Source organism: Rhinopithecus bieti, unplaced genomic scaffold (genome assembly GCF_001698545.2).
Source record: "Rhinopithecus bieti isolate Rb0 unplaced genomic scaffold, ASM169854v2 scaffold_8307, whole genome shotgun sequence".
In the NCBI taxonomy this organism is placed as follows: Eukaryota; Metazoa; Chordata; class Mammalia; order Primates; family Cercopithecidae; genus Rhinopithecus; species Rhinopithecus bieti.
This window is the reverse complement of record NW_016806443.1, coordinates 381042-394979: the sequence shown is the minus strand read 5'-3', so window position 1 is coordinate 394979 and position 13938 is coordinate 381042. Positions and strand designations below refer to the sequence as shown.

General features: G+C 37.7%; 1 protein-coding gene across 1 annotated transcript in view; it reads right to left on the bottom strand.

The window, feature by feature from the left end:
* CTNNA3 (catenin alpha 3) overlaps positions 1-13938 on the bottom strand; it is a 1693405-nt gene that overhangs the window by 1301325 nt on the left and 378142 nt on the right. The window contains exon 6 of the mRNA XM_017876520.1: positions 5835-6098. Coding sequence (XP_017732009.1) covers positions 5835-6098 — 264 coding nt within the window. The remainder of the gene's footprint in view (positions 1-5834; positions 6099-13938) is intronic.

Genomic DNA, 13938 nt, shown 5'->3' with positions numbered 1-13938 from the left:
GCGCTGGGAGTTGGAGACTGGAGCTGTTCCTATTCGGCCATCTTGCTCCGCCCCATAAGTCAATATTTTTATCCTTCTCCCAAAAATATATAAAGACCCTAGAACATTTAACTATGATTCTATTCATCCTAATTATACACTGTGTTTCCAGACACAATCATTCTATAATATTAATTATACAAAGTATACATAGTTATTAATCATTTATAAAAAGTAATATGTAAGCAGTAATAAACACTTATGTTTACCATTTCCTCTGCTTACAAATTCCTGCATTTGCACACTTGTTATATGATAATTTTTTATTTTTCTTTAACAATTTCTTCAGTGAAAAGTTGTTGACAATAAACTATTCATGTTTGGGACTGGGTAAAAATATATTTATCTTTTTTCTTGAAAAATAGCTGTATCATGTACTGAACTCAAGGTTAACAGTTATTTTCTCTGAGAATGATTTACTGTCTTGTAGCATTCATGTTTAAGAACTCGGCTATCATTCACAGGTAATCAGTCATCATTCACAGGTAATTCTTTTTTTCCTATTTTCTTTTAAAAATATCCTTTTGGTCTTTGGCATTCTTCAGTTTCACTATGACACGTGTAAATATAGGTTTCTTTAAATATATCTTGCTTGGGATTTACTGGGCTCCTTAGCTATAGAGAATGGTGACTTCCATCAGTACTAGGAAATTCTCATTATCTGTTTTATACTTCTCTGTCTTCTGAATTTTATATTAGAATATTTTAGAACTTTTCATGGCATATATCTTAACTGCTTTTCAAAAAATATTTTTTACTTCTGTGACTTTCTGAGGGAAACTCAAAGTAACCTCTTCAAATATTTTTCAGATCTTTCAGATCACCAATTCTCTAATCTAATCACCTGTTTTGCCTAACCGTTGAATTTTCATCATTATGTTTTCATTTTAGATAGCTGACAGTCTTTTCTTCCTTCAACATGTTCATTAGGGAATAATGTATATCAAAAATACTAACTTTTTTCAGTACCTTATAATTTCAATATCTACAGTGTTTGCAGATTGGGGATTCTGTAGTTTGCTCATTTTATGAAGTTACTCAAGATGGCTTATTTGTGTTTTTTGTGAAAACCATCTTCCTTGGAACTGTATGAGAATTTTTTGAAAGCTGTGTATAAAGTGCAGAAAGAATTTGAGTTTCCTTCTGGCAGATCTCTGGAGGTATTGCTGGGATAAGGCAATTTTAAATTAGATTTTTGGACAGGGTTTTAGAGGCTACACAGATAATATGAATGCTGACCCAAAGTCCAGATAAGGACAGGCCTATGGCTAGAAAATTCCAACATGGATTCTGTTCCTTTTTTCTGAGCTTCCCAGAGCCCAGGCTATGCTAGTCAAGTTCTCCCAATATCTTCTGCTATTTGGGTTAGTGTTTTTTTCATTTCTCTAACAAGGTGGTTAAATTTTAAAGATTCCCAGTAACAGGCAAATGTATCTTATGGGACTATCCAATTGGCAAGATATAGAATTTATCTTTTGTCTTCAGTTCATAGTCTTTCAAAGTTCAAGCTCCAGGCCATAACTGAAAAGCAGTTCCCCCATCCCCCAACACAATGCTGGTGCTGGCTTACTAGTTAGGATTTTGTGCTTTTTGTATCAGCCTCAAATAATTTCCATAATTTACTTATCAGATATTTATGTATATAAAAATATTTTCTTCATCTCTTTTAGTTCTTATAGCTCACTATATATCTAGAAATCAAACTATTTTAAAAAATCATATTGATGTGCTTCTAGATACCAGTGATGTCTATTTCTTCTTTAGCTTCTAAATGCTAATCTGACTGACAGAGATCCTGTTTTCTCCTAAAGGTAAAAATGTAAGAACATGAGGAGTATCTTTCCCAAAATTATTACCCTTAGTAAAAGAGCATCTTGGAAGTAACAGGGAACTCTGACTAAGGCTGGACAGCTGCTGAGAGAAGAGAATATATATAAAGTTTTCTCTCTTTGCGCTGCCTTACCACAGAAAGGATTCTGAGCAGCGTATCACCTACATGTGCTTCTGGTAGTTGCCATCTCTGTAAATTCATGGTCTGGTTAAAAGTTAAAGTAGAGCCATATACCCCCAAATACATCCACTTTCAGTCAGAGGAAGGAGAAAAAATAAGGGTAAGGAAAAAATGCTTTTCACTGCAAAATCACAAAATGACATGCCATATTATTATATTCATTCATTCATATTTACCTAGCACTTACTACATTTAGGGCATTACTCTAGGTGCTGGAGATACAACAGTAAACAATGACTATATGAATGATGATACATGAATATATAAAAAAGGTTTAAAAAAGTGAATATGACAGCTCTTTGAAAATAAGAAAATAGACATACATATAATTTGTTATCATCTTTATTGCATGAGGATTCAGATAAGTCTTGTGTACCACAATGACCACAGCTGCTTTTTCCCTCCTCACAGGAGAAAATATGTCTTAATGGACTTGGAATTTTCAAAACAATTTTTATCGGCAAAGTTTCTTGCTTCAAAACATTTTCAAAATTGTCTTAATCTACAATTCGACACTTCTCAACTCTCATTCAGTCTCAAATACAGAAGAAAACCCTTATAATTCACACTGGCCTTTCCAAGAAATCAATTGATTTAGCCAGTATAGTGTTCTAATTCAACTTCTATTTTCTCCATTTATAAATTTCAGGTTTCATACCCACACCCAGTCAAGGGCCAGAATGAAAAATTTAACAAAAGCTTCAGCATGGTTGGTGAGTAAGCACTCTGATACATTCCACACTATAAACATTTAATGAGACTTGCTCCCAACAGAGTATTTACTACATCAATTTACTTCATAGTATTATATTTGCAGGAGCAAAATAGAGCAAAGGTTATTTTGGATGCTTTACCAATACAGCTTCCTGTAAATAATGAAAAGTGCAACCATTTAATTTACCAAATCATTAAAAAAGGTTAAATGCTCAATAAATTCTGCTTTATCTAGTTCAGACAGCCGCAACAGCTATTTGTAACTTGGATATAAAAAATATAGAAAACTTAGGCATTTTTTACTAGTTTGCGCATCTGTATCTTCGACTAGAACTAAATTTCAAGGGTTGTTCAGACAGTTTAGAATCCTCATTAAGATCTCAGAGAAATATCTTTTGGACTCCCTCCTGCCTCATGAAGAACAAGTGAGTCTGCCTTTCTTAAGAAAGAGAACACTATATTACCCTGCCTATGCCCACTCCCATCGAAGTTACACACACACACACACATGCACACACACACCACGCATACTTTCTCCTCCTCTCCAACCGTTGCCATTTTGTGCCTGTAGCAGTCACTTTCAACTAAAATGAGAAAACAGAAGAGGTCTTAGAAGAAGGAATGATTTGGAAATGTCTTCTTCTATAATCCTAAAATATAGAATGCATTGTCTGAGATAAACTGGAGCTCTTCTGGGAGCATTCTCTGACACAGTTCTGTTTAGTACTACGAAAAATGTGCTATATGGGTTGAGTACTGCTAATTTAAAAATCTGAAATCCAAAATGCTCCAAAATCCAAAACTTTTTGAATGCCAGTGTGATGGCACAAGGGGAAAATTCAGCATCTAACTTCATGTGACAGGTCGCAGTTAAAATGCAGTCAATGGATTAAGAAAATGTGGCACATACACACCATGGAATACTATGCAGCCATAAAAAAGGATGAGTTCGTGTCCTTTGTAGGGACATGGATGCAGCTGGAAACCATCATTCTCAGCAAACTATTGCAAGAACAGAAAACCAAATACCCAAATACCGCATGTTCTCACTTATAGGTGGGAATTGAACAATGAGATCACTTGGACACAGGAAGGGGAGCATCATACACCAGGTCCTATTATGAGGCGGAGGTAGCGGGGAGGGATAGCATTAAGAGATATACCTAATGTAAATGATGAGTTAATGGGTGCAGCACACCAACATGGCACATGTATATATATGTAACAAACCTGCAGGTTGTGCATATGTACCCTAGAACTTAAAGTATAAAAAAAAATGCAGTCAAAACATCATTTCATGTACAAAATTATTTAAAATATTGTATAAAATTATCTTCAGGCTATGTGTATAGGATGTATATGAAACATAAATGCATTTCATGTTTACACATCAATCCCATTCCCAGGATAACTCATTAGCCATATGCAAATATTCCAAGATCCAAAAAATTCCAAAATCCAAACCACTTCTGGTCCCAAGCATTTCAGATAAGGGATAATCAACCTGTATGATCCTATCCATCTACTCTAGCAAATTTCAACATATCACACTCAACACTCCCCAAATACAGACTACAGATGGTCCCTGACTTGACTTAACAATGGTCCAACTTATAATTTTTTCCAGCTTTATCATGGCATGAAAGTAATATATACTCAGTATGTATGTATATATAGTGTTTCAAGCCCCTAAAGGTCATACCCTTCCCAGGGTAGGGTAACCTGTATCCAGTGACTGAAAGAGACATACAGGCCTGGCCATTTCTGCCTGACAAGGTACACTCTGGAGGGCAATGCTCTCACCAGAGCTCCCTGCTGACTGGCCAGTTCTGTTGTGAGTATCAGAGAGATGATATACAGAACTAAAGAGCTAATTAGAAAAATAATTACAAGGGTATGGTTGTGGAAGGTGAGTAGTTCTTCTATAATAGGGGATGTGGCGTCTTGAAGGCCTTTGTGGGTCTAGATCTCAGGTAGACTTCTTCCTCTATCCAGTCCCGCTCCCTCCCTCTTTCCTTCCCAAATGTAACACCTTGTTTTCCAAACTCCATTCTGTGTATGATTCTGGAGGACCCAGCCTACAACACTAGCCATGACTCCTTCCTTTCTCTCATGTCCCACATCCATTCGATCAAAATTCAGTTGACTCTACTTACAAAATTTAGCACTGATGTCCACTAACACCACTCTAGTCTAAACTAAAACATGAAGTGGTTAATGTAAAGTGTATAAATGGAACCTGGGTTACTACAATAGCCTCTGGCCTGGTTTTTCAGTTCCTCTCATTGTTCTCCTTCAGTCTATGTTCCTTATGCAACCATCATAGTCCTTTTAAGACACAAGTCTCAGCATGTCATACCTTTGCTTAAAACCTTTCAGTGTATTCCCGTTTAACTTGGAGTAAAAGCCAAAGTCCTTAAAGGCATGCACTGCCCTCAATGGTTGGTTCTGTAACCTTAGCTCCTACTACTCCTTGCCTTGCTCTCTCCACCCAGACACCCTGGTTTTTATGTTGTCACTTAAACATGGAGCACATACCTTCGAGCCTTTGCTCTAGATCTTCATCTGCCTGATTCCTGAACTCTTTCAAGGTTTTGGCATTATCTCACCTTCTCAATGTAACATACTATACAATTGTGTTCTCTACAATGTTTATTGGTTTTAATTTTTGCCTATAGTCACCCGCTAAAATGTATAAACTTGTCAAAGGCAGTGATCAGATATGTCCCAAGCACATAGAACAGTAATACCAATAAGTATTTGTGGAGTGAATAAATCTTATGCTTCATAAGTAGATCTACGTGAAAGAAAGTCATCATTTCAGTCTAATTAATAATCACACTTCAAATTCATTGGTTTCCTTGGCAGAGATGTACAGGAGTCAGAAGTATACTAATAGAATATTTTCCTGTTAATCAATTCTTTGGAAGACTCAAGAAAGTGATAGAGACTAATCTGGATTTTTTATTTTCTCATGCTCTAAACGCCAACATGTGGATCTTCTTCTGTTTTATTATTATTATTACCGTATTGGGACATCAGATCACACTTTATCTTTCTCCCGACTTACCTCCAGCTCATCAAGGGCACTTCCCAGAGTTGCTGCCTGAGGTTCTGGTGGGGTTGTCATATTCTGGATCCCTTGTGAAGCATTTGAAATTACATTGAGAGCATTCTGAATTTCTTCACAAACTGTGTCCTTGCTTGCTTTGAGGGAAGCAACATCTGAATGCTCCAAACAAGCTGAACAAATTGAATGCAAGAGGGGAGAGTTCTCCTTCAATGAGGCTCGGGCTCCTGCAATTTCATCTCTCTGATTTGGAGATTTTAAGTCCTGAGAAGGAAAATAAAAAGAGTGGTATCTTACAATGGGTTATGGGGGAAAGACTTAAATTAAAAAGCTTCATTTTTTAGTAAGTATAAATGAAAAGATAATAGACATCAAGAAGTCAGCTTAAGTTATAATCAAGGGCATCTATTATTTCTACATTCTTTCAGGTTCTGATAAAAATTCTGCAGCATAAACAATGATGCAGTTAACAAGTAAAGGTCCCAATAGTGCAGATGTGTAAAGATCTATTACTATTCAGTCAAATCCTTGTCAGTCAAATCTTTATAAGTAGCTAAAACACTCTGACATTCACATTATTAAGTGCATTATAAGATAGCTTTAATTACAAGGACGCTGATTACCTCATTCCATAGATGTTGATAATTGCATTTAACCTTTCCATTAAAATTAAACCAACTGAGTTAAGAACACTAAATGAAACCTACCACCATTCAGCTATATTTCTTTTCCTTTTCAGAAATACTAATAAATTAATCCTATATCATTCTTTCTTTGACATTTATTCAACAATTAGTTACTGAGCACTTAGCATATTCTAGCCCTTGTGCTAGACTCCAGTGTACAGATATGCAAAAATCCTACGAGGACCTTGATCTTCTTTCTTTTGGGGGGAAAGGGCCTACAGACAAAAAATAAACTAGATAAACAAATATACAAGATGATTTCAGGTGACAATAAATGCTGTGAAGAAAACACAAAAGTGAAGTGTCATAGAGACTGACTTGCAAGGAGAAAGCTGCTTTAGGTTGAATGGCTAGAGAAGGTATTTCTTCAGAGATGACAATTTGCAGTAAATGTAAATGAACGGCATTACATCAGATGGAAGAGAGAAAACAGAATGTTCTATCTAAGTGATAGGTGATCAGAACTAGCTCAAGATACAAGAAAAAAATCTGGCAAGCCCTACCTTAACCAAGTGATGAAATTTAACATCATCAGTGATATCACATGGATATCATGTACCCCTTGATATACTGTGACAAGAAAAGTATGCCATTTCTGTGGTATTCCCTCCAGGAACCCATAATTCCAGTCTAATCATGAGAAAAGCAACAAACAAAATGAGATTGGTGAACATCCTAAATGACATCTGGGCAGTGTTCCTCAAGACCACTAACATCATGAAAAACAGGAGATTGACTGACAAACTGTCACAGAGAAGATTGGGGAGATATAACTAAATGCAATGTGGTACTGAGGATTAGATCCTGGAACAGAAAAAACATTCATGAAAAACTGCTGAAATCCAAATAACCATTATTAATAATTAATAGCAATGCATCGGTATCCGTATCTTTGTAATGGCAAATGCAAGACAGTATTAACAATGGAGAAAACTGGAAAAAAGGTAAATGGGAACTCTCTGTACCAACTTTGCAACTTTTCTGTAAATCTAAAATTATTCCCAAATAAAAGCTTAAGTTAAAAAAAATAATTCAAGGGACATTTACAATAGTTCATTCACTTCATATGCAACATTTCATATACTCTTCATAAAAGCTTATGAGAGATGTGATTATTCCATTTTAAAACTCAAAACACTAAGGTTTCAAGAGACTAAGTTTCTTAGCCAAGTGGCAGAGCTAGATGGTGGTATTTCTTGTATTGTAACCCACATCAGTGTAACTTCCAAGCCCTTATCCTAAAAACTATGTGCCATTCTTTCCTACATAGGAAAAATTTCTTATTTGCTACACAGCATGAGGACTTGTATTTGTATAATATCATGTAGCTTATAAAGTGCTTCTGTATAGTATCTTATTGATCATCACAATACTCTTTGAGGGAAGGAGTCTGCTATTATTAGTCCTATTTTAACTAAACAGGTGTTTGGTGTAAGAAGATAGAAACTAGTAAAGGAACTGAGATCTAAACCTAGTCTACTGATTGCTAATCTTATGCTTCTTTCACAAGGCTCTGCTACTCTGGGAATAATGTTGCCTAAGGTTAATAAATGGCTTGTGCTACTATATTTTTAGTTCCTTCCCTTCTGAAAATAAAAGCTGTCTGCTACTTCACTCAGGTTTTGGAGATATTAACTTCTAACTGTCCTCCCTACATTTTGTAACGAAGTAGCTATCATCCCACTGTTCATACTCACTAATTACCCAAAAAAAGACACTCTATGGTTTTCTTGGCTTGCTACGATTTCCCCCTTGTATATGTGGTCTGGGTTTTAGTTTTAGCTCTGTCATTAGCACTATGAGGTGGGTAACTCATCTCCTCTTTCGGTGTCTGTCTTTCTATCTGTAAAAATGGGATAATGATACTTCTTCCAACTCTCTCACAAGATTGAGTACACAGCACATCAGAAATGTAATAGAAGTGGAAAATAGAAAAAAGGTATAGAAAGAATATGGAATTGTTTTATTCCTTACATCTGTCAGACTTGGTGTACTGTTTTTGTACTGTGATAATCTTAGTGATTTTCATGTTTCCCACAATGTTACAAGCTCTACCTACAGTCATCAGTGTAACTTAGGGGATAAATAGTTTAATGTTTAGAAAGGATCACAGCTCCTCAGATGAGTAATAATTGAAAGTATAAATGTTCAGAAAGAGGTGAAGCAAATTCTCTGATATTACTGTACAGTCAACTTAATACATAATTCCCTCTGAAGTGACCTATACCTCATGCTTCTTTATTTAGAAGGACAGTGTCAAGGTTTAGGTTGTTTCTGAAAGGTGAAAAACTTGAACATAGATTATTAACCAAGAAGGCTAACGTTAAAATTATTTCTTTTGCTCAAAAGGTGGCAATGTGTAATCTGACAGTAAATTGTAGTAACTTTAATGCCATGGGGACTTCGAAATGTTAAAAATACAAATGTATTTTGAATTTGGAGCCTATGCTTTGTCATCTCTGCCCAAGGTAATTACAGAATCCATGAGCCCAAATAGCAAGTCCTTGAAGCCTGCGAAAAAGGACTGGATCAGTGAACATAACAAATATACGTTACAGCAGTGGAGAGGGGAAAGGGGCAGGTTGCAGAGTTTATGTAAGGAAAATTGACAAGGCATGACCATTTCTCCCAAAGGACATCAAGCATGGTAAACTTAATGTAGTAAATAGGCACACAGATAAAAGAGAAATTAATGACTGTCACCTCCTAAATGTATGTTGTGGTAGTGGTGTCTGTGGTTGTTTTATTTTAGCTGATGATACCATAGGTTCAAAGGTTCATAGGTTGTCCCTTTACCCTAAAATTTGCATCAGGTCAAAATAGGAATTAAATAGTAAAGTTAATCAAGGATTTCTTTGGATGGAGTCGTATAAAGAATTCAGCTCCTCAAGGATTGATACTTATTTATAATCTTTTTTTAAATGCTCCAGAAGAAAGCTCACAGGAGATTTCCAAGTTAAGAAGACATTAAATGTTTCCAGCTGACGAAGAAACACACAGATGGGATTTAAAAAGACCTTACAAGTCTGTGCAAGTGGGTAGAGAAGTAACATATGAGTTTTAACCCTGGCAAGAGAACAAAATATATTTAGGAATATTATTTTAAAAAATAAAAATGGAGGGTTTTAAGCTATCAGTTAATTAATTCAACCATTCCTTCAACCTGTACTATGTTGAGCGTCTCCTATGCTGAGCCTCAACTCTGCATCAAGGCAATGTGCTAAATGTTGGAAATGCAAAGATAAAGATCAGAAGGGGAGACAAATAAACACATTTACATGGGGACTAAAATAGAGTTACCCACAGCATAGAGGACAGTCTCTCAGCTTGAAGGGATTAAATAAAATTTCTCAGAGAATGTGAATCTTTTCTCCAGTTTTATTGAGGTATAATTAACAAATAAAAATTGTGTATATTCAAGGTGTACAATATGATGCTTTCATATACATATACATTGTGTAATGATTACTACAATCATATTAATCAATATATCCATCACCACACAGTTACCCTTTGCATTTGTGTGTATGTGCTGTGAGGATATGCAAGATCTATTCTCTTAGCAAATTTCAAGTAAGCAATACGGTATTATTAACTATCTTCCCCATGCTGTGAGTTAGGTCCCTAGAACTTATTCATCTTATAATTGAAAGTTTATACCCTTTGACCAATATGTCCCCATTTCCCCCACACACCAACCCCTGGCAACCATGGTAAAACTGCTTCTACAAGTTCGACTTGTTTAGATTCCACGTATAAATACGATCATACAATACTTACTTTCTGTGTCTGGCTTATTTGACTTAGCATAATGTCCTTCAGGTTCATCCAAGTTGTCATAAGTGGCGGGATTTCAGAGAAGGTGAATCTTAAACAGTGAGTATAAATTATCCCTATGAGGGAGGACCCACAGACCCTTTGAAGGAAGCGGACTGCTCCTGCAAAATCTGGGATACACCCCAAATACTGTGAGTGCCCCAACTGCAAAAGTGAGAAAAGGAGAGCCTCCTCTCCTGAATACACACGCCCACTGGAGCAACTGAAGGTCCATTTGTGGGAGAAGTTTCTGACCTTACCTGGAGCTGAGTCAATTTAAAGAGCCAAGCAAAAATACAGGGGTAAAGGAAGCAGCAGAAAGTCCCTGGGAGCCCACTGGGTCCCCAATCAGACCATTCCTGTCTGGCACCACAGGGATCCACTGGGAGGGCAGCCAGAGAAGCAGGGGTGGGGGGAGGGGGAAGCATCACAGGGAGAAGGAAAATTCCAGCTGACTTTGTAACAATTTGAATAGGGTGAGAAGCCTCCTGACCAGAACTTGAGAGAGGGTGCGAATCCAGTGTGCAGACTCCACAGCAGAGGAAGAACCAGGCTGTTTCCATTTGAAGGTGGCAGGCCGGTAGCCTGGGGCAAGTTTTCAAGCCCGGCTTGCCCACCCCGGAAACAGACTCGGGGCTGTTTGGGGGCACGGTGGGAGTGAGACCAGCCCTTTGGTTTGTGTGGGACCTGGGGGAGGCCTGTGACTGCCGGCTTTCCCCGACTTCCCTGACTTCCCTGACAACCTGGATGACTCAGGAGAGGCAGCCATAATCCTCTTAGGTGCACAACTCCATTGACCTGGGAACCTCACTCCTGTCCCCCACAGCAGCCACAGTAAGACCCGCCCAACGGAAGTATGAGCTCAGACACACCTAGCCCTGTCCCTACTTGATGGTCCTTCCCTACCCACCTGTAGCTGAAGACAAAAGGCATATAATCTTGGTAGTTCTAGGACCCTGCCCACTGCCAGTTCCTCTCCATACTACCACAGCTGATGCTGTCTGCAAAACGCGGTCTCCCGGCAGGAGGCCAACCAGCACAAAAACAGAGCATTAAACCACCAAAGCTAAGAACCCTCATGGAGTCCACTATACCCCGCTGCCACCTCCACTAGAACAGGTGCTGTTATCCACAGCTGAGAGACCCATACATTGTTCACATCACAAGACTCTATACAGGTAACCCCCAGTACCAGCCCAGAGCAGGGTAGACTTGCTGGGTGGCTAGACTCAGAAGACAGATAACAATCACTGCAGTTCAGCTCACGGAAAGCCACATCCATAGGAAAAATGGGAGAGTACTATATCAAGGGAACACCCCATGGGACAAAAGAATCTGAAAAACAGCCTTCAGCCCTAGACCTTCCCTCTGACAGAGCCTACACAAATAAGAAGGAACCAGAAGAAAAAATCTGGTAATATGACAAAACAAGGCTCTTTAGCACCCCCAAAAAGCACACTAGCTCACCAGCAATGGATCCAAACCAAGAATAAATCTCTGATTTACCTGAAAAAGAATTCAGGAGGTTAGTTGTTAAGTTAATCAGGGAGGGACCAGAGAAAGGTGAAACCTAATGCAAGAAAATCCAAAAAACAATACAAGAAGCGAAGGGAGAAATATTCAAGAAAATAGATAGCTTAAAGAAAAAATGATCACAAATTCAGGAAACATTGGACACACTTTAGTAATGCAAAATGCTCTGGAAAATCTCAGGAATAGCACTGAACATGTAGAAGAAAGAAATCCAGAGCTCAAAGACAAGGTCTTCAAATTAACCCAATCCAACAAAGAAAAAAGAATAAGAAAATATGAACAAATCCTCCAAGAAGTCTAGGATTACGTTAAACGACCAAACCTAAGAATAATTGATGTTCCTGAGGAAGGGGAGAATCCTAAAAGCTTGGAAAACATATTTGGGGGAATAATCAAGGAAAACTTCCCCAGCCTTGCTGGAGACCTAGACCTCCAATTACAAGAAGCATAAAGAACACCTGGGAAATTCAGCATGAAAAGATCATTGCCTAGACACATTGTCATCAGGTTATCCAAAGTTAAGACGAAGGAAAGAATCTTAAGAGCTGTGAGACAGAAGCACCAGGTAACCTATAAAGGAAAACCTATCAGATTAACAGCAGATTTCTCACCAGAAACCCTACAAGCAAGAAGCAATTGGGGCCCTATCTTCAGTCTTGTCAGACAAAACAATTATCAGCCAAGAATTTAGTATCCAGTGAAACTAAGCATCATATATGAAGGAAAGATACAATCTTTTTCAGACAAATGCTAAGAGAATTTGCCATTACCAAGCCACCACAACAATAACTGCTAAAAGAAGCTCTAAATCTTGAAACAAATCCTAGAAACACATCAAAACAGAACCTCTTTAAAGCAGAAATCACACAGGACCTATAAAACAAAAATACAAATTAAAAACAGAAACAAATAGTACATAGACAACAAATAGCATGATGAATGCAATGGTACCTCACATCTCAATACTAACACTGAATGTAAATGGCTTAAATGCTCCACTTAAAAGATACAGAACCACAGAATGCATAAGAACTCACCAACCAACTATCTGCTGCCTTCAGAAGACTCACCTAACATGTAGACTCACGTAAACTTAAAGTAAAGGGGTGGAAAAAGGCATTTCTTGCAAATGGACACCAAAAGCAAGCAAGGGTAGCTTTTTTTTTTTTTTTTTTTGAGATGGAGTTTTGCTCTTGCTGCCCAGGTTGGACTGCAATGGCACAATCTCAGCTCACCGCAACCTCCGCCTCCTGGGTTCAAGTGATTCTCCTGCCTCAGCCTCCTGAGTATATACACATGCCGAGGATTACAGGCATGAGTCGCCATTTCCAGCTAATTTTGTATTTTTAGTAGAGATGGGGTTTCTCCATGTTCGTCAGGATGGTCTCGAACTCCCAATCTCAGGTGATCTGCCCGACTTGGCCTCCCAAAGTGCCAGGATTAAAGACCTGAGCCACCACGCCCGGCAAAGGGGGTAGCTATTCTTGTATCAGACAAAACAAACTTTAAAGCAATGCCAGCTAAGAGACAAAGAGGGACATTATATAATGGTAAAAGTCCTTGTCCAACAGGAAAATATCTCAATCCTAAACATATATGCAACACTGGAGCTCCCAAATTTATAAAACAATTACTAATAGACCTAAGCAATGAGATAGACAGCAACACAATAATAGTGGGGGACTTCAATACTCTACTGACAGCACTAGACAAGTCATCAAGACAAAAAGTCAACAAAGGAACAATTGATTTAAATTATATCTTGGAACAAGTAAACTTAACAGATATATACAGAACATTTCATCCAACAACCACAAAATACACATTTTATTCAATAGCACATGGAACTTTCTCCAAGATAGACTATATAACAGGCCATAAAATGAGCCTTAAGAAATTTAAGAAAATTGAAATTATATCAAGCACTCTCTCAGACCACAGTGGGAAAATACTGGAAATCAACTCCAAAAGGAACCTTCAAAACCATGCAAATATGTGGAAATTAAATAACCTGTTCCTGAATGAGCATTGGGTCAAAAATGAAATCAAGACGGAAATTTAAAAATTCT